Raw genomic sequence first — 22,496 nt, 5'->3', positions numbered from 1 at the left:
TACCGTGATTACAGGGTCAGTTCCAAGTATTTCGGAGCCTACCGCTGAGACCATTTCACGGAGCCGGTCTATGGATCCTCTACCAGTCTCCCCTATATTGAAGTCTCCAGTACTGCAGAGATCCTGCTCTCCTACTGTGTCATCCAGATCTTCCAGGAGTTTATCAGAAGAAGATGTGGAGAGGGTAGTGCTGAGACTGTTGAAGTCATCTGCTTTACCTAAATTGTTGTTGGCTCTGACCCAGTCAGTTCCAGAGCCACTTGAGTCCGTTAAGCCCCCTTCGATCATTCCTCCTCTGAGCCATGCTGGTCTTTCGGAGCCGGAGTGTTTGGTACCACTGGTGGAACCTTCGGCTCCAGCTCCCCCTGTGGCTGTTTCGGAGCAGAGTTCTGCTCCGACACTCTCTGTGCCATCCGTAGTGTCTAGGAGTCGAAGTTCCCCTGCCGGCCCCGACAGGGATTCTTGGAACCGAACTTCTTTGGCTCCAAGTCTTCCTCTTAACGCGTCGGCGAGGGTGAGTTTGGATCCTGTGTCTGTCTCAGAGCCGATGGCATCCTCAGCCTCCTCAGAGCCGGGGAGGTCTTTGGAGCCGGAGAGGTCTGCATTCAAGATCAGGAGTGTGCTGTCCCGATCGTCTACCAGGGGTACCGATACTCTTCCCCCTAAGGCATCTACTTCTGTCTCAGCTCCTACTCTTTCCTTGTACAGCAGAGATCCTCAGCCTCAGGAGCCACCGGCTGGTGGCCCCCACTCTTCCATGACCTCCCCAGAATATCCTTCTGAGGTGCCTCCACGGAAGAAGACATGTAAGAGGAAGCATGTAGGCTCCCAGGATGAGTCTCTGACCTCTGACACTGGCCTTGAGGAGTCAGAAGGGTCCCCCAAGTCGTCCTCTGATGATGTCTCCTTCGTAGACATCCTGGAAATCCTTAAACAGAGGTGCGGCTGGCCCACTGTTACCCCTTCTGATGAGGAGTCAGTGTACCTGAAGGCTTTCGGGTCTCAACCTTCAGTCTCTTGGGTGTTTCCACCCTTCGATGAACTGATGGAGCTAGTTAGTCGAAAGGTGTGGGATACTCCTGATGCCGTGGAACCAGTCCCCAGGAGACTGAATAAGTTTCTTTCTGCACCCCCAAAAAAGGATTATTTGTCTAGAGGTGTTCCCGTAGATGCCATGGTGGTGGCAGCGGCCACTAAGAAGGAGCTAGCTGAGACAACTTCTTCTGTTCATCCCCTGAATAAAGAGTCTCAAACGATGGACAGATACAGGAAGTGTATCTTTTCTTCAGCAGCATTTACCCTTAGATCGCTGAACTACCTTACTCACTTCACGAGGCTTCAGAGAAATGTCCTTAAAGAGTTAGGAGATTCGATTCTCTACAAGGTACATGTACTGAGGGAGTCCCTGACAAGGTGTCTGCCCAGTTGTCCACCTTGAACTCTATCATCAACTCTTCCATGCGGCTTATTTCGTATGCAGCCAATGGAGCGAGTAGAGCAGCGGGTTCAGGAATGTCCCTAAGGTGTCATTCTTGGATGCGTTTGTGGAACCGTTCAAGTCTACCTTTACCAATGCCCCCTTCGATTCCTCATTGTTTGGACCCAATGTAAAGGACATTCTCACCCGGTGCTAGCAAGAAGGAAATACACTCTCTGCCGTGGGAGTACGTTTTACTGTTCAATCTAGACCATACCCTAAGGTCAGAGGGGGCGGTAAGATGTGGTTCAAGAAGTCCCAGAGGTTTTTCCAGGATGCACAGGGCGACTCCTCCTTCAGAGGCAGAGGAGGAGGAGGAAATAGTAGACATCGCCCTAGAGGTAGGGACAGTCCACAAAACCAGGGAGATCGCGATTCCTTTCGGGGCCGGCCTTACCAGCGCTCCTGATGTGGGGCCTGACTGTGCTTCTCTGGGGCTGGTCGGGGGTCGCATTTCTTTGTACCCAGAAGCCTGGCTGGGTATCACTCAAGCCAAGTGAGTACAAAGAATTATTACCAGAGGTTATGTTATACCCTTTTCTCTTCCACCTTTTGTTCCCAAGAGGATCCCGGATATTCCACCCAATCACAGGGATCAGGCAGCTGTGGAGGTCAACAAGTTACTGTCAAAAAGAGTCATCTAAACCGTCCCAGCAGACCAAATAGGATCCGGAACTTACTTCAGATTCTTTTTAGTGCCAAAACTTACAGGGGATTGGAGGCCCATCTTGGACCTCAGCAGATTGAATGAATCAGTAAAGGACAAGTTCCGGATTGTGACACTGCAGTCTATACTCCCATTATTATGGAAAGACAATTGGATGTGCTCAATAGATCTCCAAGATACCTACTACCACATAAAAATGGACAGAGCGTCGAGGAGTCATCTACGCTTCCGGCTGGGAGCCAGTTATTACCAGTTTCGTGCTCTGCCCTTTGGTCTCACCACAGCCCCCAGGGTATTCACCAAATGTATGGCAGTAGTGACAGCTCACCTGAGACATCAAGGATTCCAGGTGTTTCCATAGCTGGACGACTGGCTCTTGACTGCCTCTACCAGGCATCTACTTCTTCAGACCAGGGATGCTACTATTCACCTTTATGCCCAGCTTGGAATTTCTGTAAATTGGGAAAAATCTGTGTTATTGCCCCCTCAAACTGGTGTTTTATAGACGCAGAGATAGACACAGTAGACATTGTCTTCCTGCCGAAAGGGCACCGACTCTGGTTCTTCAAATTTGGCGTCTTCTCCCCTTACGAAAGGTCAAAGCCAAGACTATTCTGCAGCTTCTAGGGACCATGGCTTCCACCATATTACTAGTGCCACTAGCCAGGCTACACATGAGAATTATTCAGTGGCTCCTGTCGTCCCAATGGTCTTTTCAGCACCTACCATTATCTCATCACATTCTGCTTACAGAATCTTTCAAGAAGGACCTCCTTTGGTGGACACTACCCAATCAGTTAACCATGGGCACTTCCTTTGTTCCTCACCAACCCGTTGCCACTGTGACCACGGATGCCTCACAGATAGGGGGGGTGGCATCATCTCAGCAGAACTGTCCAAGGCACATGGCAAGATCACGAGGCTCACCTAATGTTCTAGAGATGAGGACGGTGCTCCTGGTGTTGCAAGCACTCCACGACCTTCTGCCTCTGGGGACTATTGCAATACAATCAGACAACATGTCGTTATATGGTATATCAACAAACAGGGCGGAACCAGATCTTACCCACTCTGTCGAGAGGCCATGCGAGTTTGGAAATGGGCGATAGCTTCCCAGCTTTTTCTGGTGGCAATGCACATTCCAGGGACAACCAACGTGATAGCCGACAAGCTCAGCCGGGCAATCCTGATGCCTCACAAGTGGCCTCTGAAACAGGAAATAGCAGAACAGATTTTCCGCAAATGGGGACACCCTTGCTGCGATCTCTTTGCCAGCCCAATCAATGCCAAATGCAGCAGCTACTTCTCCCTTATCCTCCCTCCGGGAGAGTCACCGAGAGACGCACTCATTCACAATTGGCCCCTGGGTCTCCTGTATGCTTTTCCTCCCTTTCCTCTCATTCCCAAGGTTATTCATCAATGGCTGGGAAGCAAACTGATCCTCATTGCTCCTTACTGGCCTCATCAGGTTTGGTTCCCCTTCCTCAGGCCTCTTCTCCTAGACGATCCTTGGATTCTGGACCCAGTTCCAGACCTGTTGACTCACATGTCAGGTTCGCTTCACCCCTCCTTACACACCCTCAATTTGACAGCGTGGCTGCTCCAGTTCCATCCCTAGTCAGGCTTCACGACTTCTCACCCTCCCTGACTCATATCCTTACGTCTTCTCATAAACCTTCCACTAGGAGACTATATTCCAGTAAATGGAGAAGATTCTCTATTTGGGCGGAGAAAATGAATGTTGACTCTTACACTGCCTCCATTCCAGTGGTTTTGGAATTCCTGTCTGAGCTTTTTCACCAGGGATCTGCGGCTGCCACTATCAGGGTTCAATTGGCAGCGATTTCAAATTTTCATCTATGTTTTCAATATTCTAATCTGATGTCACATGGCTGTGCAAAACTTTCCTTAAAGGTGCCACCTTGTTGAGATCCCCCCCCCCCAGTTCAAGAACCTGTTGCCTCATGGGATTTAAATTTTGTGTTATCCAAATTAACTTCTCCGCCCTTCGAGCCTTCTCATTCTTCCTTTTTGAAATTCCTGTCTTGGAAGACTTTGTTTCTGGTGGCTATCACGTCAGCCAGACGGGTGTCAGAGTTACAAGCATTGTCTGTGAAACCCCCTTAGCTGATTTTTCGCAAAGACAGGGTATCCCTTTGTACTAATCCTTCCTTTGTCTCCAAGGTCTGTTCCCCTGCCACCTTAAATCAATCCATAGAACTTCCAGTGTTCTTTCAAAATCATTCCAATGCAGTTTCATCAGCTGGATGTCCATGGACAATTATGTTTTTATTTACATCGGACTAAGGAAATCAGGAAATCAGCCCAAATACCAATTATTTATTTCCTTCTCCGAATCCAGGTCAGGCGTACCAGTTTCCAAGGTAACTCCCTCTAATTTGATTTCTAGCTGTATAACTTACGTTTACAACTCTGAGGGTAGACCTTTACCCTTTAAAATCAAGGCTCATTCTACCAGATCTCAGTCTACCTCTGCAGCCTTTCAAGCCAGGGTCCCACTTGACAGTATTTGTGCAGCAGCAATGTGGGCTACCCCTCACACTTTAATCACTCATTACAAATTGGATTTAACCTCTAGGGGTAGAGCATCATTTGTTTCCACGGTACTCAGGAGTATTTTTCCTTGAGCCACCCAAGAATAAGGTGCTAGGGACGCTGTCCCATATGTAAAGAACGAAGGCGAGATAGAACTACAGAACATAAAGAAGTTATGTACTCACCATAACGTTCCATGTTTGTAGTCCTTCTCGCCCTGCATTCTTACGAACCCACCATCCCACCCCCATCCTGGAAGTACCTGGAGACAGAAATGATCATTTTTTTATGGAGACCTTTTAGTATTGGCTTCTTTTGTATATTTGTTATCTCTCCTAGTTAGCAGCAAACAAGATCTGGGGATTGTACTGGTGCACCATGGGATACCTACCTAGCCACGAGCCAACTAGAAGACTTCCAGCTTGTAAATAGGCCAAGTCGGAGCCGAGGATCGGCTCCGATCCCATATGTAAAGAATGAAGGGAGAGATGGACTACAAACATGGAACGTTATGGTGAGTGCATAACTTCTTTTTTAGGAGGGTTATAGTTGGCACTAGATAACACATACCTCCTTTCAGGGGAAATTCCTCCCTCCACTGTGAACCAGAGTTTTTTTTCCCTTAGGTTCTTCAATACTTGCTAACTCTAGGAGTCATAGAACCAGTGCCTTTAGATCAAAAGGAGTAAAGGCTTTCTGTTTGCATATTTTAGAGGTTCAGAATGAGTCATCTCTTTCTTTCTGTATGGGTAAGAAAGTCCTAAAATTGTTAATACTATGACTTCTTCTTTCACTCCAAGGAACTAGCCAATCGGCAGTCTTGTGTGTAGGTTTGAGAGGGAGCCAGAGATTTGTGAAGCTGGCCAGTTGGTGTATTCTGAAGCAGATTAGGGGTAGATCAGCTGTGCTGTAATGGAAGTGAACTTTAAAATTAGATCAAAATAAGTCATCAGCTACATCTAAGACAGTCTTTTGCAGAAGAAAAACTGGGGATTTCCTAAAATATTCTCACTAATAACATTTGAGTCCCTTCATAACTGAGAAAGGCAAAATTTCTGTAAAATCCAGAACTTTGTAAAATCCAGAACTTTGAACAGCCCCCAACGTCTGTCATTTTTAAGTTTGTCCCACAGACAGCCCAACATTAAGCCACAAAAGGTTCTACAGTTCCTAACATGGAGGAGTCAAAGAGTAACTTTCACAGTAAAAATTGCTGCGACCTGATAGATAAAGAGCAGACGGTAGTAGCTTTGTAATGACATTTGGCTAGATGAACTCAAATAAGATGAAGAAAAATGTCAGGTAGTTTGCCATGCATCAAAATGAATGGAAGATGCATCATTGGTTTACTACAGGAATAAGTTATGGGTGGGAGGGACAATTATCCTCCAAATGGGTATGAAAATAGATCATGGTGCTTTGCATGTCCAGTAAACTCTTTTGCAGCCTTGCACTTGTAGAATGTACAGGATTTCATAGTGTTATGTTTGATATATACTGCCTCCACCTGGACTCTTGTAGGTCCTGCTCAGTTTGAGTCATGCTGTCACATTGCTCGTAAAATCCTATATTCTGTTATGGCATGCTGGCCAGGATGTAAAAACTTGGTATATTATCTCGCAGCTAATCATGTAATACTTATTACAGCTTTATCTTCTCATTAATTTCATTTTGCTCATCGGATAGGATCCTACTTAGGCTTTGCCCCTAGATAAGACATGATGATATTTCATTATTCTGTTCATTGGTAGTTAGATTAAAAATCATATTGTTACGTTAGTAGCTATGTGGTTGAAAAAGAAGGGGGTGGAAGCATAGTCTAGTCTAACAGCATTACTGTATTTTGGTTTATTGTTCAGACCAGGTAACAATATGCACTGTAAAATGACCTTTTTGGTTAGTGTAATATAACAATTATTCCAAGTGTTTAAAAGCAGTGGCATATGGTATTACTTGCATACTTTGTTCCTGTCTGTATGTATACCTCATTATCAACTTTGAAAATGGGGTCATAAGTTTCTTCAAGTTAAACAAAGCAGAACTACTTTATAAAATTGAAAGCATTGTAATGCATTGTTTGATATGACCTTATGCAGTATAGAACATTGCTTGGCAAGTTTGTTGAACTTTTTTATTAGAACTTTGTTCTTTTGATTATTAGAAAGGGAACTCTGTGGTTTTATGGATCTTTCATAATAACTTGTGAAGTAGAGAGTCCTTTAAAAGTATGAAGAAAATCAATTCTTGCTTTAGAGGGATTTGAATTTCTAGCTTGGTATAAAAGTGACCTTTCTAGTATGCTAGAAAATTGACAGTGTGCCTAAGGAAGATTGGCAGCTTGCCTTTAATCAAAAATGGAATGTATTCTGACTAGTCCAGAGGGTGTTGTTATTAGAGTGCTTACAGAAATCGCTGTGATAAAATGTGTACTATATTTACATAAAGGTGCTGTATTGTTTCACAGCCAAATACCTTTAGTTAAATATCTTCTGACTCAAGAGTGCAGTTTTTTCATGCTTACACTTTGACCTGAGCAGTAATTTATAGCTTTAATGGAGAGGGTAAGTATTTTATGCCAGAAGAAATTAATTTTTAAGTTTGCTAAAGAACACATTGTACTGAATCAGTCTAAACTCTGTGGGTGGCTGTAAACTGTAAATACAGATTGCAATATGTAAGAATTTGTTTTCTCCCTCAGGTACTTACGCAATTCTTCCTGAGCTGCCAGCTGTTGGTGGAAATGAGGGTGTTGGAGAGGTGCTGGAAGTGGGTAACAAAGTTACTTCTTTGAGTCCTGGGGACTGGGTCATACCAGCTGATGCAGGGCTGGGTAAGTTGCAGCTGTTTTAAGCTACAGTCTTGCAAAAGTATACCTTTTCATGGTTATACCTTTAAAAGCATTACATCAGTGAAGAAATAGACCTTGTCTCTAAAAAAATGTTGTTGTTTGTCTTTCGGCTTTTAGGGGTTAGGAGTTTTTAGGGTTTTAGGAGTTAGGGGTCGCCACAGCGGAACTCCGGTCCGCTAATGATTGGCAGTTGGTTTTTATGGTGTCGAGTTGCCAGCCCAACACCCAACCTTCAACAAAGGCACGCCCATTCAACACATGTCTTTCGAACTAAAAATGTATTAAGAATTATTACGACTGGAATTTCCAGAGCCTACCCCATTTCCACCTGTTCTTTGAGCTCTGGAGGATGTTTTTGATATAGCCTGTGACTTGCATGACAGTCAGCCTGCTGCCCCCAGGAAAGCAAGCAGATTAAGTTCCTCTGTCTTTTAAGTTTGTATACACTTATCCCAGATCTGATCCAGCAGCTATTACTTTAGCAAACCCAGCTGCTGCTAAACATTTGGTTACTACTAATCCCTCTCATTCTGACAAGGCTGGGAAGACTTTTGATAGATTTGTGGAAAGCAAGTATATTCTTCTGCAGCACCTGATTTTAGGATTCCCAGCTGTCAGTCTCATACATTAAAGTTTATGCTTGCCTCTGTTTAGAATATAAGGAATTCATTTGCAACTCTTTCCTGTTTTGAGGAGAAATCTACTTTGTGTAATTTTGTTGTTTCTGTGTCTCAACTGACTACCCATTGTGTGAAATGTGCTTTTGAGTCTGCTAATGCCACTCCCAGGGCTGCTGCTGGGTGAAATGTTAGGAGGAGGTTTCCTTGGCTCCGTTCTCAAAATCTCACAGAGGATGCAAAAAATGAAATTTTGACTCTCCATTGGATAAAAACTTGTATTTTGGGCATTCTGATGCAGAGGTCCTTGAAGTGTAATGAAAGAGGTAAGCTGAATCAAGGAGTCTCATATTTTTGAGCCCTCCTTCTATAAGTTTAGCAAGGGATTTACTGCTCCTTCTGCAACCTTTTTTAAAAAGCAAAATAAACAGCTCCAGTAAACTGCTGGTAAACAAATGTTTATAAAGCAATGGGGGGAGGTTTCAAAAAGAAAGTAGGACCCCCCCAGAACAAATGATAGTCTAATTAGTTTGTGCGACTGTATGAAGGACCCCCCCCCCCACACACACACACACACACACACACACACACACACACACACACAAACACAACCTGGTAGTTCCCTAATCCTTCCAGAAAGTCTGAACCTCCATTTCTGTCTTTGGCAAAAGATAGTACTTTCAGACAGATGAGTTCTGAGAGTGATCCATTAAGATTGCAGGTTGTAGTAGAAATCTCTCCCTCCTTTCAGAGGTATTCCCCTCATCTGCCATATTAAACTCTTATTTTTCTCTCCTGTCTTTTAGCATTTGTGTTCCCGGGTGTCCTGTCCCTCTTCAATTGGTAGGGGGGATTTGTCCAAGGAAGTTTCTGGTGCTGAAGAAGAAAAATTCTTGGGGTCCAATTCTGTATCTTTCCCTTTGTGGTAATGGCCAAGATTAAGATGGTGCCACTTCACAGTTTATTAACTCCAAATTCCATATTACAGTTTTCAAGTAACTTAGATTTAAAAGATGCATGTCATCATATTCCTGTAGATCCAGACTTCAGGTGTTTCTTAAAGTTTATGTGTCTAGATTACATTATAAGTTCTCTACATTATCCTTTGGTGTACTTCTCCAAGGGTATTCTCGGAGTGTCTAGCTCCTGTGATAGCCTACTGCAGACTGCAATGTGCTCACGTTTTCCTTATTTAAACAAGTTGCTTATCTTTGCAGAATATTTTGCAAAGTGCCATGACTCTCTCACTTGGGTAAAGGATCTCCTACTCTCAGACTAGGGTTCCAGGAAAGCTTACAATATTCTTGTCTGACTCCTTCCCACAGGATTGCTTTCCTGTAGCATCTCGTGGACACCTCAGTTCAAAAAGCTTATCTTCCACAAGGAAAAGGAGATCTGTATCCAGAACTGTTACTCAGCTTTTCCACTCGCTGTCTCACCATGGGAATTTCTCAGGATTCTAGGTATCATGGCTTCTATGATTCTTATGATACCTCTTGTAAGACTATATATGAGAAGAATCCATTGGTAGCTGAAATTTGCATAGTCCCAACATCACAATCTCCTGACATTTCAGATTCCAGTTTTGGGGTTTGCAAAAACTGAGAGATTTTCTTTTTGTGAGAAACACCAAATTTCCCTGAATTCAGGTCTCCCATTCTCAGTATCCGCTATTGCAGAGCCAGATCATGGTGAAATGGGGCCCTAGGCAGGGTAATGGATCTACCCCCACCACACACACACACACACACACACAGCCATTCTAGTGTCTCATTACTTGGCTATTTCTCTGCAGTCACCATAAACATTCCTCAAACCAGTCAGTGTGATACTATTTTCTTTATTTCTACAATGATAACAGATATTTCGATTTAATTTAACATTTTTGTTTACAATTTCTAGCACAAATACTGATAGACATTTGCTAAACAAAACTTTGCTAAACGAAACTTTCATTCATTAAAACAGCATTGAAACCCACATTCAAAGAAAATGCATCTGGCCAGTGGCAGATTGTATACCTTTAGGCTGATTTCAAACCATAGGCCCCTTGCACCCATTTTTAGGACTATGCATACATGCATGTGTTCTTTGATTCACCTTCATGAGTGTATTAAATGATATTCCTTGTAGAAAACAGCACCACTTGTTAGGGTGAGTTTTAAATTTGAACATTTTTTCCATCAAACAATGAAACAAAATGTATGAACCAGTTATGACAAAACTACCCATTTCAGAACATTTCAACTGTAAAAGGCCACTCAAGCTTCTGTTACAGTCCACCAATATCAGTCAGTATGTACAATCTCTACAGAAGTAAAAGTCATCTGAATAAATTCCACATTAAAAAAATATGTAACTAATAAAGAGGTTGCTGCTGGCAAACCACTTTATATTTTAGTGTTTCATGTATAAATTCAGTGCCTGCTGCCCTTGAAGAATAAATCGCCTATGTTATGTTAAAAAAAATGTAAACTGGTAATGTTACACTAGGAATGGATGGCAAACCAACAAGTTCATAGTTACAAGGCATCTCATCCAAAGGAGGACGCACTCAGGACTGCAGCACTCCACTTAAAGCACAACACAATTTCAATAATCTATCTACATGGTGTGGGAGTAGAACCCACAGCCTTCTGCATCAAAAACAAATATGCTACCTGTTGTGTTACCAGCACTGCTTTCAAATTCACGAACACAAACACTGATGACCATTTGCTAAACAAAACAGTTGCACATTGAAAATGGACTTAGCATGAACAGCAGTAAACGTTTCTTCCCTTGAAGACCAGAATTCCTTGAAAATGTACTGAAGCTCACAATTTATTGAAAATGTACTGAAACTCACAACTCTCTGAAAATGCACTGAAACCTGTAGTCTGGTAATTGGTGTAGAGGATTCAGGTTCTTGTCTCTTGAAAATAAGGTACAGGGTTTGAGTCTGGTCAAATTAGCTAACCTGCCATCCCTAACTAGGATCCCTATTTTATATATACACACACACACACACACACCCACCCACCAGTACAAAAGCAAAGCGCCTTACCAGTAATGCTTCAGATAACATTTCATGGAAGAAGCAGACAGCAGAATGGTCGTGTATTTAAATTTTGGACGTGGAATAGAAGAAGCAAGCAACAGCAGGTGCGTGCGAACTCGCGAAATATTTAAATGTTCCACACAGTGTGTGTTCTTAAGATGAATGCCCTTAAAAGATATGTAATTTTTTTTTTTTAATTTTAAATTAAAAAATAAATGTTATGGCAAGCCCACTCAGCCAGTGGGGCCCTAGGCAACTACCTAGGTCGCCTAGTGCTAGATCCAGCTCTCAGCTGTAGCACAGTATGAAACAACAGATGACTTAGACCTTGCTTTGTTTGTATAGGATAAAAATGTATGGTCTTTTGGAACAAAAAAAGACAGGCCAAATACATAAAAATAAGAGATGCTGGCACTTATAAATGCGCTAGGCTGTCTCATTCATCAGTCATCTCCAGGATCTCTACAACTGTTTTTAGACATCACCATAATGATGTGGTACATAAACAAGCAAGGGAGAAACAGATCTTACCATCTGTGCAGACTAGCTACAGTAGACTGATGTGTAGCTTTTCAACACAATCTCACTCCACCGGCATTTGAGCATCAGAGCAGAATTATGTAGCAGACAAGCTGAGCAGTGCCAGGATAGTCCTTACAAATGGAGATTGAATTGAGGTCTTCCAGTAACTGAACCACCTGTGGGGAACACCTCAAACAGATCTTTTTGCTGCCACTCACAACAATCAGTTGACAGTATTCTGCTCCAGAACATCATGCAAGAAGATCTGGAAGACAGATGTATCTTCTTTTCTATGGACAGGAATGTTCATGTATGCTTCTCCACCCTTTTCACTAATATTCTGGGTCATTATGAAGATTCAGAAGGACTCCTCAAAAATCATTCTGGTGACTCCTTTCAGGCCCAGGCAGCAGTGTTTCTCCTTTCATTTAGAAATGGCCTGGGGCTAGTACCACAAGCTTTATGTCAGACTGGATCCCAGCCCCAAACACCAGCAGCTGACTTGTCTGTGTGATGGGATCTTAATACCATTTATGCACCTTTTTTTCAGAGCATTTGCAGCAGGTATTAAAGGACAACAATGGAATTCTGTTAGTGAATGCTCAACTTCTCTGTTTTAATCTCCCTATTTACTGTCCCTGCTATGAATAAATAATGCAGCATCAAAGTATACCGTTTCTCTCCACTAGAACAGTACCTTACTGTACTGTGATGGTTTCACTTTCAAGAAACTTTTGTCCGCCCTGGAAAATCTTGCTGCAGTCTCCAGTTCACTGATGTCATCAAGGCCACTGAATACAGGTAGTTTTCTGGCCATTTCCCTCCTCAAACTGGCATCACCACTACCGTCCTAAAAACCCCACCCATGCTGTGATGTCACAGCTCTCCGATCCTTCCCCTACCTATACAGAAAGTAAAGACTAGAACAAGAAAACAATATACGAGTCAAGTCTCCTGCTGTGAGCTGTCAATCACAGCAAGTAACAGTTCACATTACCCTTAGCTTTTTGACAGCTAGGGAAGTTGGGTATGAAGGGGGATGGGAGATGAGTCAAAGTAGTACAATTCAGGCTACACAAAAGACTGCAGTTTAGCCATTCTAAAAAGCAACAGTAAAAAGCACTTTGAAAGTCTGTTCTATGGCATTTGCACTGTTTGTGTTTTATGTAGTCCTTAACGACATGAAAGGTTACTTAAAACTAATTGACTGAAAGACAGCAATGTATGCATGTAAAATTAATGCAGTGACTGGAGCTTTAGGAAGAAAGAGGCCTGCATGATGTCATTTTTTACAGACAAGCACTGCATTGTGGGATACCTAGAGGCAGATTAAACAATCAGAATTACTTCAATATGCCAGACCCCATGAGCTCAGATTCAGAAATTACGTATAAAAATATTTAAAAACCTGTAAATAGTCCCAGAGTGGTGTTAAAATGTAGGAAACACCAAACCATGATGCAATAAACATGTTTTTTGAGTCTGTGGGTGCGGTTCTCCTTTAAAGAAGACAAGAAAACCTGCTACTAGAAAATTATATATTAGTAAATGGAAAAGGTTTTCTAGTTGGTATCAAGAAAAGAACCACCACTCATTTAGGGATAGAGATGTTCTTCGTGTTTCACTGTTGCAGACATTACACTTGGGTTATCCTGCTGGCAGGCTACCCTCAGTCGGCCCGAATTCCAAAGTCTAAGTCCGGCGTTGGCTGTTGTCGCCTCTTCCCTGACATCAGTGTGCCAGAGGTACAAAAGATGCAGCCGACGCCATTTTCTTCAGTCTTTCTTGCCGCGAGGTGCCCGAAGCATAAGCAGTTCGCAAGTGCTGCTTGGCCGACTCCTGAGATTTTTGTGTTCGAATTTCAGATCCGAAGTCTTCATTAAAAGCTAAGTATCCCATTGGGGAAACTTTTTTCTTGCTCCAGACCGATGTCAGAAAAAGTTAACAATTGTATTTCTTGTGGGAAGCCATAAGGACTTTCATTCTTACTGTATTCCTTGCCTAGGCCCTGACCACGACGTTGCTGGTTGTCGGTTTTGTGCTAGATTTAACCAACGCACTATTAAGCGTTGGTACAGTTTTGCATTACACTGTTTTGGCAGAAGATTTAATTATACGATGTCGTCGGATAGCCATCCGACTACCGGAATTCACAAGAAACGCAAAGAAAAAGACAGGCATCCAAGTTTCTCTGCTTCTAAATTATCTGTGTGAGTTACTATCCTCTGGCCTGTCTTACTCCTCATTCAGGGGGCATTCATTGGCCATATTCGCAGAGGCATAGCTGGCTTAAGTAGTACCTGGGGCTTCTCTCCACAGTGGTGCTCCCCCTCCTTTTCTCCTCATTTGAAGAGCAAAAAATGTCCACAATCAAGTACCTGGGCCTCCTGAAAGGCAGGAGCCAATCCGGTCTTGTTTCAGCTCCCTGACCCTCCTTTCTGACATTTTAGTTAAAAAAGAAAATATTTTTTTCTTTGAAACTGTAGCAAACTGCTTACTACTGATGTTGCAAGCAGATTCTACTGTTTATACCCCACACAGAGTTCTACAGTATTTAGGTTTCAGTTAAAAAAAAAGAAACAAATGATCTGATGTTGTCTTTTCTGTCTGTTCCTCAGCTTATGGGTTTTTGGAACTGACTTCAACCACTTTCAAGCTTTGGATTCTGTGCATGTGGTCCTCCCATTACACATAATTACCATGTTGACCCAGCTACCTCAGATCTAATTTGCCACCAAAAGCGTAGGAGAGCTCTGTTGGTGCACAGCAGTGGATAAGTGAATTTCGATCTATAGCCTTTATATAATGTTTAAATAGCTTTTAAATAACCTTATTTTTATTACTTTTACCCTTTTCTTTGCCTCCTCTCCTAAGCACGCCCTTTCCTTAATACAAAAAAATTTTTTTTTTCATCTGTTATTGTATCTAAGAATTGTTTCTATCCATTTTTGTACCTGGTTCCCCTTTTTTCCTGTCAAAATGGCAGACATATCATCAGAGTTTAAGAAGTGTGTGGCCAGTGCACACCTATAAATGTGTATATTGACTAGGCCCTAACATTTGGACACCACTTGCTCCTTTTCTAAAGCTTTATGTCAATGGGCCATTGTGGAGTGATGAAATATACTAATTTTGAAAGTGCTTCTTCCACCCCTACAAGAGAGAGCTTCCCTTCAGTTTTTGCAAAACTTTCTTCTTATTTAAAGAAAACAGCTGAAAAGCCTAAGGAGAAAAAACAAATTCAAATAAAAAGAAAAAGGGAAAGAAAACGAGCTTTAAAACCTTAGTGAGAGATCTCCAGACCGTACATCTCTTTGGATTCAGTTTCTAAAATCACAAAACCTTTGGAGCCAATGCTTTGCTGAGATCTGATACTCATTGGATCCAGCATACCTCTGAGGTTTTCACCGGAACTGATTTCTCCTATGCTCCATTCACCAGTATTGCAGGAAAAGAGGTACAATCATTCCAGACCACCCTTTGCTACTTCATGCTTCTAGTCAGCCTATCCTACCAGGAGCCTTACCAAAGCAGACCTGGACAAAAAGATGAGGAGATTTCTTCAGACCCAGATCCAGTGAGGGATCCTCCTGACTCTGACCAGCACCAGTGCAGAAGTAATGGTTTCTTCTCCCCTTTCAGTAGTTTCTCCTTCACCAATCTGGATTAGAGACCTTGTATCCATCTTCCACCTGGAGCAGGTCTGCAGTGGACTCTAGGCTTTGTTCTTCTTCTGCATCAATGAGTTCTTTGATTAGGTCGGCTCTGAGTACTTTGGAGCCATCTGTGTCTCAGAGCCAAATAGTCAGCAACAACTCCAACAGGCTAGGTTCAGTACTGAGGTATTTGGAACCAACCATTCCTCCCTCTTGGAGCCTCAGCATTAGCCAATTTCACTCTGAAATCATCCTCTGATCCAAGATGTGTGATATCCCGGGTTGAGCCTCCTTCAGAGGCTTCAGCTCCTAAGGCTTGGCTTCCCAGACCCTTATTAAGCAGAGCTTTTGGGGCTTTTGAGAGAGTGCCCTGCCATACAAGAGAGAAGTCTACTCCCTCTAGTTTAGATCCATCCATCCCTCCCTCAAAGAATTTCCCAGAATCTGAAACCTACTCTTCTTGTCCCATCTAGACACCCAGTAACCAAAGCCTTGTGCTAGCTCCTAAGGAAGAGACAACCTCAACTTCTGAGTCCTCTACAGAGCATTCCACTGATGAGGTACACAGGAAGCATATGAACAAAAAGAGGCACCTGGATTCCCCTCAGGAGTCTGTCAACACCAATACTGACTTTGATGATGTAGAAGGCTCCCCCAGATCCCCCTTGTGGACATATCATTCAGAGAAATCCTTGAACTGCTGAAACAGGAAAGGGGATTGTCCTCCAACTGCTTTCTCAAGAAGAGTCAGTTTTTAGCTAGGCTTTTTGTTCTGGCACGTCTACATCTACAACGTGTTTCACTGTTGTAGCCATTACACTTGGGTTATCTGCCTGCAGGTAGCCCTCATGTCGGCTCAAATACCAGAGTCTTGGGATTTCTGCATCGGATGCTGTCACCTCATCCATGACGTCCGGTCGTCAGGGGTATAAAACATGCAGCCAATGTCACTACATCAGCTTTTCTTGCTGTGCGGGAGCCCGAAGCAGAAGCAGTTCGTAAGTACCGGTCGGCAGCTACTTGAAATTTTCATTTTTCGAGTTTCAAACCTCAAGTCTTCTAAAGCTAAGTATCCCATTGGGAATCATTTTTTTTCTTGCTCTAACTGATTTCAGAAAAATTTAACAATTGTCTTGCCTGTGGAAAGCAAATACCTCACAGAGATTTTCATTCTTACTGTGTCACCTGTTTAGGCCCAGACCACTACGACCCTCACTGTCGGTTTTGTGCCTTGTTCAACACCCGAACTATTCGTCGTTGGGCTATTTTTGTCTCTAAATTCTTTCACTCTCATTCTCCATATTCCGAAATGGCTTTGGTAAGCCATCCGACTACCGATCTTCCAAAAAAAATGCAAAGATAAAGACAGAGACAGACCGCATAGGTCCAAAACTGCCGACGACACTTCCATTAAGCTAGTCGCCAGTCCGCCGGTACTCAGGCACTTTCGCAACCCCTGTTACCCACTTCTACAGATTTATCGACCTCTACTGAGACCCATTCGGAATCCGGTATGCCGTGAGATGCTTCTTCAACTGTGGAACCTGCGGATGTCTCTACCTTGGATGCGTCCGGAGCTGCTGTGCAGGCACCGGCTTCTGAGGGTGTATTCAGACCTTCCGATGTTCGTATCAAACTGACTACTTCGCTAATGACTAAATCTACCAAATTTCTCAGGCCCAGAGTTCGCACTACACCTAGGAAAACCGACAACCAAAGCACATTCTCAAGCTCCCATGCCACAGAAACAAATGCTTAGAATGGCTGAAGACCTTATTACTTTAATTAAGGGAAGGCAGCCTTCCCCCTCTAAAAAACAAAGAATTGATTTTCCTTCTGATTCTTCAGACCATGAGTCTGATGACTCTGGCCCCTGTGATTACCAGGGCATACCCTTATCTACCTATGAGGACTCAGATGCAGAGGATTCAATTCCCTCAGCCCCTCCCCCCCCAGAGGACCTTTCTTTCGGTGAAACCTTGCAAACCCTAAGGGAGCATTTCCGTTGGGATTGCCAGGACTACCCACAGTCCAAAAAGAGACTCCAGGAATTTTTAGACTTGCCTCAGCATAGGCCTCTAGCTATTTCCCACCTGCTCCTAGGAGCCTGACAGATACTACAGAGTACCTGACTCTCACAAATTTCTGTTTAAAAATCCCACTGCGGATCCAGAGACCATTTTCTAGGGACCTAAAGGTATTAAGGCTTCTACAGCCAAAAACCTTCCCCTTCGTACAGGGATTCTAGGGCTCTAGACAGATGGGGTAAGAAGGGTATATACTTCTGCAACTCTTGCCATCAGGGCTTTAAATTGCCAGTTTCACATGCTGAAGTACCAGCAGCATATTATTGATTTAATTAAACAAAAATGTTGTTGATTCCTAATTGTGCAGAAAATAAGGACTTACAAGACTTAATGCATTCTGCAAACCAAGTTGGTAAACATACTTTACAGTGTGGTTTTGATGTTTTAGAAGCATCTTGCAGGGCTGATGTCACTGGGTCTGTTCTGAGAAGGCATGCTTGGCTGAAGGAACAAATCTTGCCAGACCATTTCAAGGCAAAATTACTTGACGCTCCATTAAACCAAGAATATTTGTTTGGCTCTAAAGCAGAAGTTGTTCTTAAAAAGATGGAGGAAAAAGCTAAATCCATGCAAACTGTTAAAGATTTCTTACAAGTACAGCCACCTAGATTCAGTAGGCATTAGCCTTCAAAAAACTGGTCCTTTCCAGTCCCTTCCAGACATTCTCAGCCCAAACACAGGGACAACAGACCAAAAAGACTACAGTCACAGGGTATGCACAGATATAAACAATGGAGTGCTCCCTCCTCAAAAACTGGGAGTGATAAGCCCCCCCTATGGAAAAAGCTCACAGTGACTTGTCCTTAATCCTTCCCAGCCATACCCAAGTACTTGCACCCCTAGGAGGAAAACTCACCCTGCATGCAAAAAACTGGGAGTATATTACCCAGGACCAATGGGTCTTATTGTATCCCAGGGATACAGATTCTATTTCCACTCTCTGCCAACCCCAAGCGGATTGCCAGACCTTCCTCCAAACCAGTGGACAGAGGCCCAAATGCAAGTACTTTCTCTTCTCAGTGTCAGGGCTATTCAACCTGTGCCAGCAGAGCAAAGGGGACACGGTTTCTACTCCAGGCTGTTCCTGGTGCCCAGGAAAGAGAAATCTTGGTGCCCCATTCTGGCTCTGTCAACCCTAAACACCTTCTTGGTGGTACCAAATTTCAAAATGCTTACACTCCAGCAGCTCCTTCCTATGTTAGCCAAGGACTCCTGGCTATTCACCCTAGACTTAAAAGAAGCTTATCTGCACATCCCCATAAGGGAATTTTGCAGGAAATATCTTCATTTCAGGCCAGTCTCTTCACTATTGGTTCTCTGCACTTCCCTTTGGCTTATTTACTGCGCCCAGGGTATTCACAAAGTGCCTGGCTCCAGCCATTGCTTACTATAGGCAGAGAATATTCAAATTTACCCATACTTGGACGATTGCCTGATTCAGGCGGACAGTCAGGAATTGCTACTTCAGCACCTGACATTTGTAAAGAGACTCCTAACTACTCTGGGGTATACCATCAACGAAAAGAAATGACATCTGGTACCCAGCCAGAAGATTGTATTCCTGGGAGCAAGCTTGAACACAACTTCCCAGATGGCATTCCTCACTCCAGAACATCAGGTTTATTTGACAACTTATTTCAGACTGCTGGCCACCCAAACCCAGCTATCTGCAAGACAAATACTGCAAGCCCCAGAGTTCATGGCCTCATGTATTCTACTGATTCCATATGCAAGACTGCATATGAGGAAACTTCAATGGTACTTAAAAAGTCTCTGGTGTCAACATTCCCAGGACCTGGAAACAGTGATTCCTATCATTCCTTGCGTAAGGACAGAGTCCCTTTGGTGGGCAGAGGCTTGCAACCACGACAAGGGACTCCCTTTCTCACAACCCCCCGCTGTCCAAACTCTGACAACAAATGAATCAGACTATGCATGGGGGGCTCACATGGCAGGCAAATGCATTCAAGGCAAATGGAACCCAGGACAAATTCACCTGCATATCAATCAAAAAGAAATGTTAGCTGTACAGAATGCACTGACAGCCTTCAAATACCTTATCCTGCCAGGACAACTCCTGATAAAGACAGACAACACCACAGTTATGTTGTACATAAACAAGCAGGGGGGGAACTCACTCCTACCCACTCTGCAGGTTAGCCATGGCTCTGTGGAACACTGCCTTAAGCAAGCAAGTGCACCTGCAAGCTCAGTTCCTGCCAGGCAAACAAAATTCACTGGCAGACGACTTGAGCAGAATTCTAATGGACCCACATGAGTGGAAACTGGAACCAAGCTCATTCAAACTTCTAATGCACAGGTGGGGGACACCAGAGGTGGACCTCTTTGCATCTTCCCAAAGCCATCAACTAAACAAATTTTGCACCAGAATTTCCCCACAGCCAAGCTTGCAAAGTGGGTGCCCTATCCTTCACATGGGAAAACCTCTCGAGCTATACCTTCCCCCCCTCTGCCCCTCCTTCCAAATGTACTCCTCAAGATTAAACAGGACAGGCCAAGGACAATCCTTATTGCACCAAACTGGCCACACCAGCACTGGTACCCATTCCTATGCAGTCTGACAGCAGTACCACCCTGGCACCTACATCAGACCCCCTCTCTGCTGTCCCAGCAGGAGGGACAGATTTTACATTCTCAGCTGCAAGCCCTGAACCTGGCAGCCTGGCTTATTCCCTGAATGCATCACCAGCAACCATCAGCAAACAGGTGCTGGATGTTATCCTTGAGGCCAGGAGGCCCAGTACTAGGAAATCCTATTCAGAAAAGTGGAATAGATACTGTTCTTGGAGCCAGTCTCAAGGAAAGGACACAGCCGTGCCCTCCTTGCCTGAAATCCTAGATTACCTAGCAGAGCTGCTGTACAAAGGCCTATCCTTCTCATCAATTAAGATTCATGCCTCTGTCATCTCAGCTCTTTACAATACTGAGCCACCCCTCTTCTCTCACCCTCTGATCAAACAGTTCCTGAGAGGAGGTAATAATTGAAGACCCCCAAGGAGAGTTCCCACTCCTGCCTGGGACCTTAACTTTGTACTAGAGAAGGTTATGCTTCCCCCTTTTGAGCCTGCTGCTACAGCAGAGTTAAAATTCCTCTCTTGGAAAACAGCCTTACTGCTAGCCATCACTTCAGCAAGTAGAGTGTCTGAGTTACAGGTCCTTATGGCTGTGAACCCTTCATTATCTTCCATGTTTACAGGGTTTCCCTCTGGACTAACCCGTCTCTTATGCCCAAGGTGATATCCAGTGTGGCTTTAAACCAATATATCCATTTGCCAACCTTTTTTCCTAATCCTCAGAATAAAGGGGAAAGGATCGTGCACTCCCTGGACGTGCACAGACAGCTTAGGTTCTACCTTGACAGGACTAAACCTTTCAAAAAATCTGACCAGCTGCTCATCAGCTTTTCTACAGGGGCAGAGGGCTAGGCCATTTTGAAACAAACCATTTCTAAATGGATAGCACACTGCATCCATTTCTGCTACAAACACCATGGAAACATGGAAAACCTACCCCACAGGGGATCAGGCTTCATTCCACTAGGGCTATCTCAACCTCTACAGCTTTCCTCAGGGGAGTCCCTACCAGGGACATCCTGGAAGCTGAAACCTGGAGTTCTGTACACACCTTCACCAAGCATTACCACTTACCTATCTTTTCTCAATCCAGAGCTGGATTTGCCACAGCACTCTTGCAAGGCCTGCTAGCCAGCCCTACTACTACTTGACTGCCTCCACCCTTCCTCAGCTTTGGGAATCAACCCAAGTGTGATGACTGCAGTACTGAAACACAAAGAACATCGTACAGTTGTGTACACTTACCATAAATGTAGATGTTCGAGTGTATTCACTGTTGCAGTCCTGGTTACCCTCCCTCCAGCCCCTGTCTTCTATAATTTCTACCTTTCCACTTTTTTGGCCATATCTTATGGAAATGGTTTTTACATTGTACTGGAGGTGTTCCACACCATTTGATTGCTTCCTGTTTTGGGGGCTCCTGACACCTGGGGCAAGAAAAACTGATGTAATGGCGTCGGCTACATGTTTTATACCCCTGACAACCTGACGTCATGGATGAGGCAACAGCATCCGATGCAGAAATCCCAAGAATCTGCTATTCGGGCTGACTGAGGGCTACTTGCAGGCAGATAACCTAAGTGTGATGACTGCAACAGTGAATACATGCAAACATGTACATTTATGGTAAGTGTACACAACTGTATTCTCCATCCATGGATGAGATGGGTAGACCTTATCTCTAAATGTGTTTGGAAGGAGCCAGACACAGCAGAAATTGTGCCAGTAGGGTTGAACCAATGAAACTAGAGGATAACTATGCAGCAGTATGGTGTACTAAAAGTAGCAACTTATTTTTCTGGGAGCATTACGTCAGGTGAGAACCATATTCCCTGGGAACAAGCCAAAATAAGTTGTACTTTAGCAGAGGGGGGCAGGATCAGGTACCCTGAACTTGAAATTAAGCTGTCATACATACTTGCATCAGTTAGCTGAACTCTTGATGGAACCTAAGAAACTGATAAGTAGTAGAATGGTGCAAATAAAGAAGGCCTTGGTGAGAGCTAAGCAAAAATGTGAAAGAAAACTTAATGAAGAATTTAATTGTGAGTATTGGGAATGTTTATGTAAAGCCTATAAGTATGGTTAATCTAGGAAATTTAGAAACTTTGCTTAGGAATGTTAATGCAGGTACTTCTATACACCAAGTAGTTTAAAAATGTTGCCTGAAGTAATTAATATAATTTGGGGGTATGAAGGGGCAGACTGGAATCTGACAACACATTTCTTGTAACATAAGTAGTTAACTTCCTATAAAATAGAGTTACAAATAATTTTAGAGAACTGTTTAACAAAACAGTGAATTTTACGTCTCCTGCCCCCCCCCCCCCCCCCAAAAAAAAATTGTTGAGCATTAACAGGAAGCTGGAAGTATTAACATACAATAAAGACCTCTTGACTTTGATTCTAGTAATAGCTAGGAAATCTATGAC

The 22,496-nt window shown here is 43.5% G+C and overlaps 1 protein-coding gene across 3 annotated transcripts in view; it reads left to right on the top strand.

Moving 5' to 3' along the window:
• The window catches only part of MECR (mitochondrial trans-2-enoyl-CoA reductase), a 638,102-nt gene that overhangs the window by 246,454 nt on the left and 369,152 nt on the right, over positions 1-22,496 (top strand). For all 3 annotated transcript variants that reach the window (XM_044085055.1, XM_044085046.1, XM_044085063.1), the window contains exon 3: positions 7,399-7,530. In XM_044085055.1, coding sequence (XP_043940990.1) covers positions 7,399-7,530 — 132 coding nt within the window. The remainder of the gene's footprint in view (positions 1-7,398; positions 7,531-22,496) is intronic.

This window comes from Protopterus annectens, chromosome 1.part1, assembly GCF_019279795.1.
Source record: "Protopterus annectens isolate FY-2018-M chromosome 1.part1, PAN1.0, whole genome shotgun sequence".
NCBI lineage: Eukaryota > Metazoa > Chordata > Ceratodontiformes > Protopteridae > Protopterus > Protopterus annectens.
The sequence above is the reverse complement of the archived record's forward strand: the minus strand, read 5'-3'. Positions and strand labels throughout refer to the sequence as shown.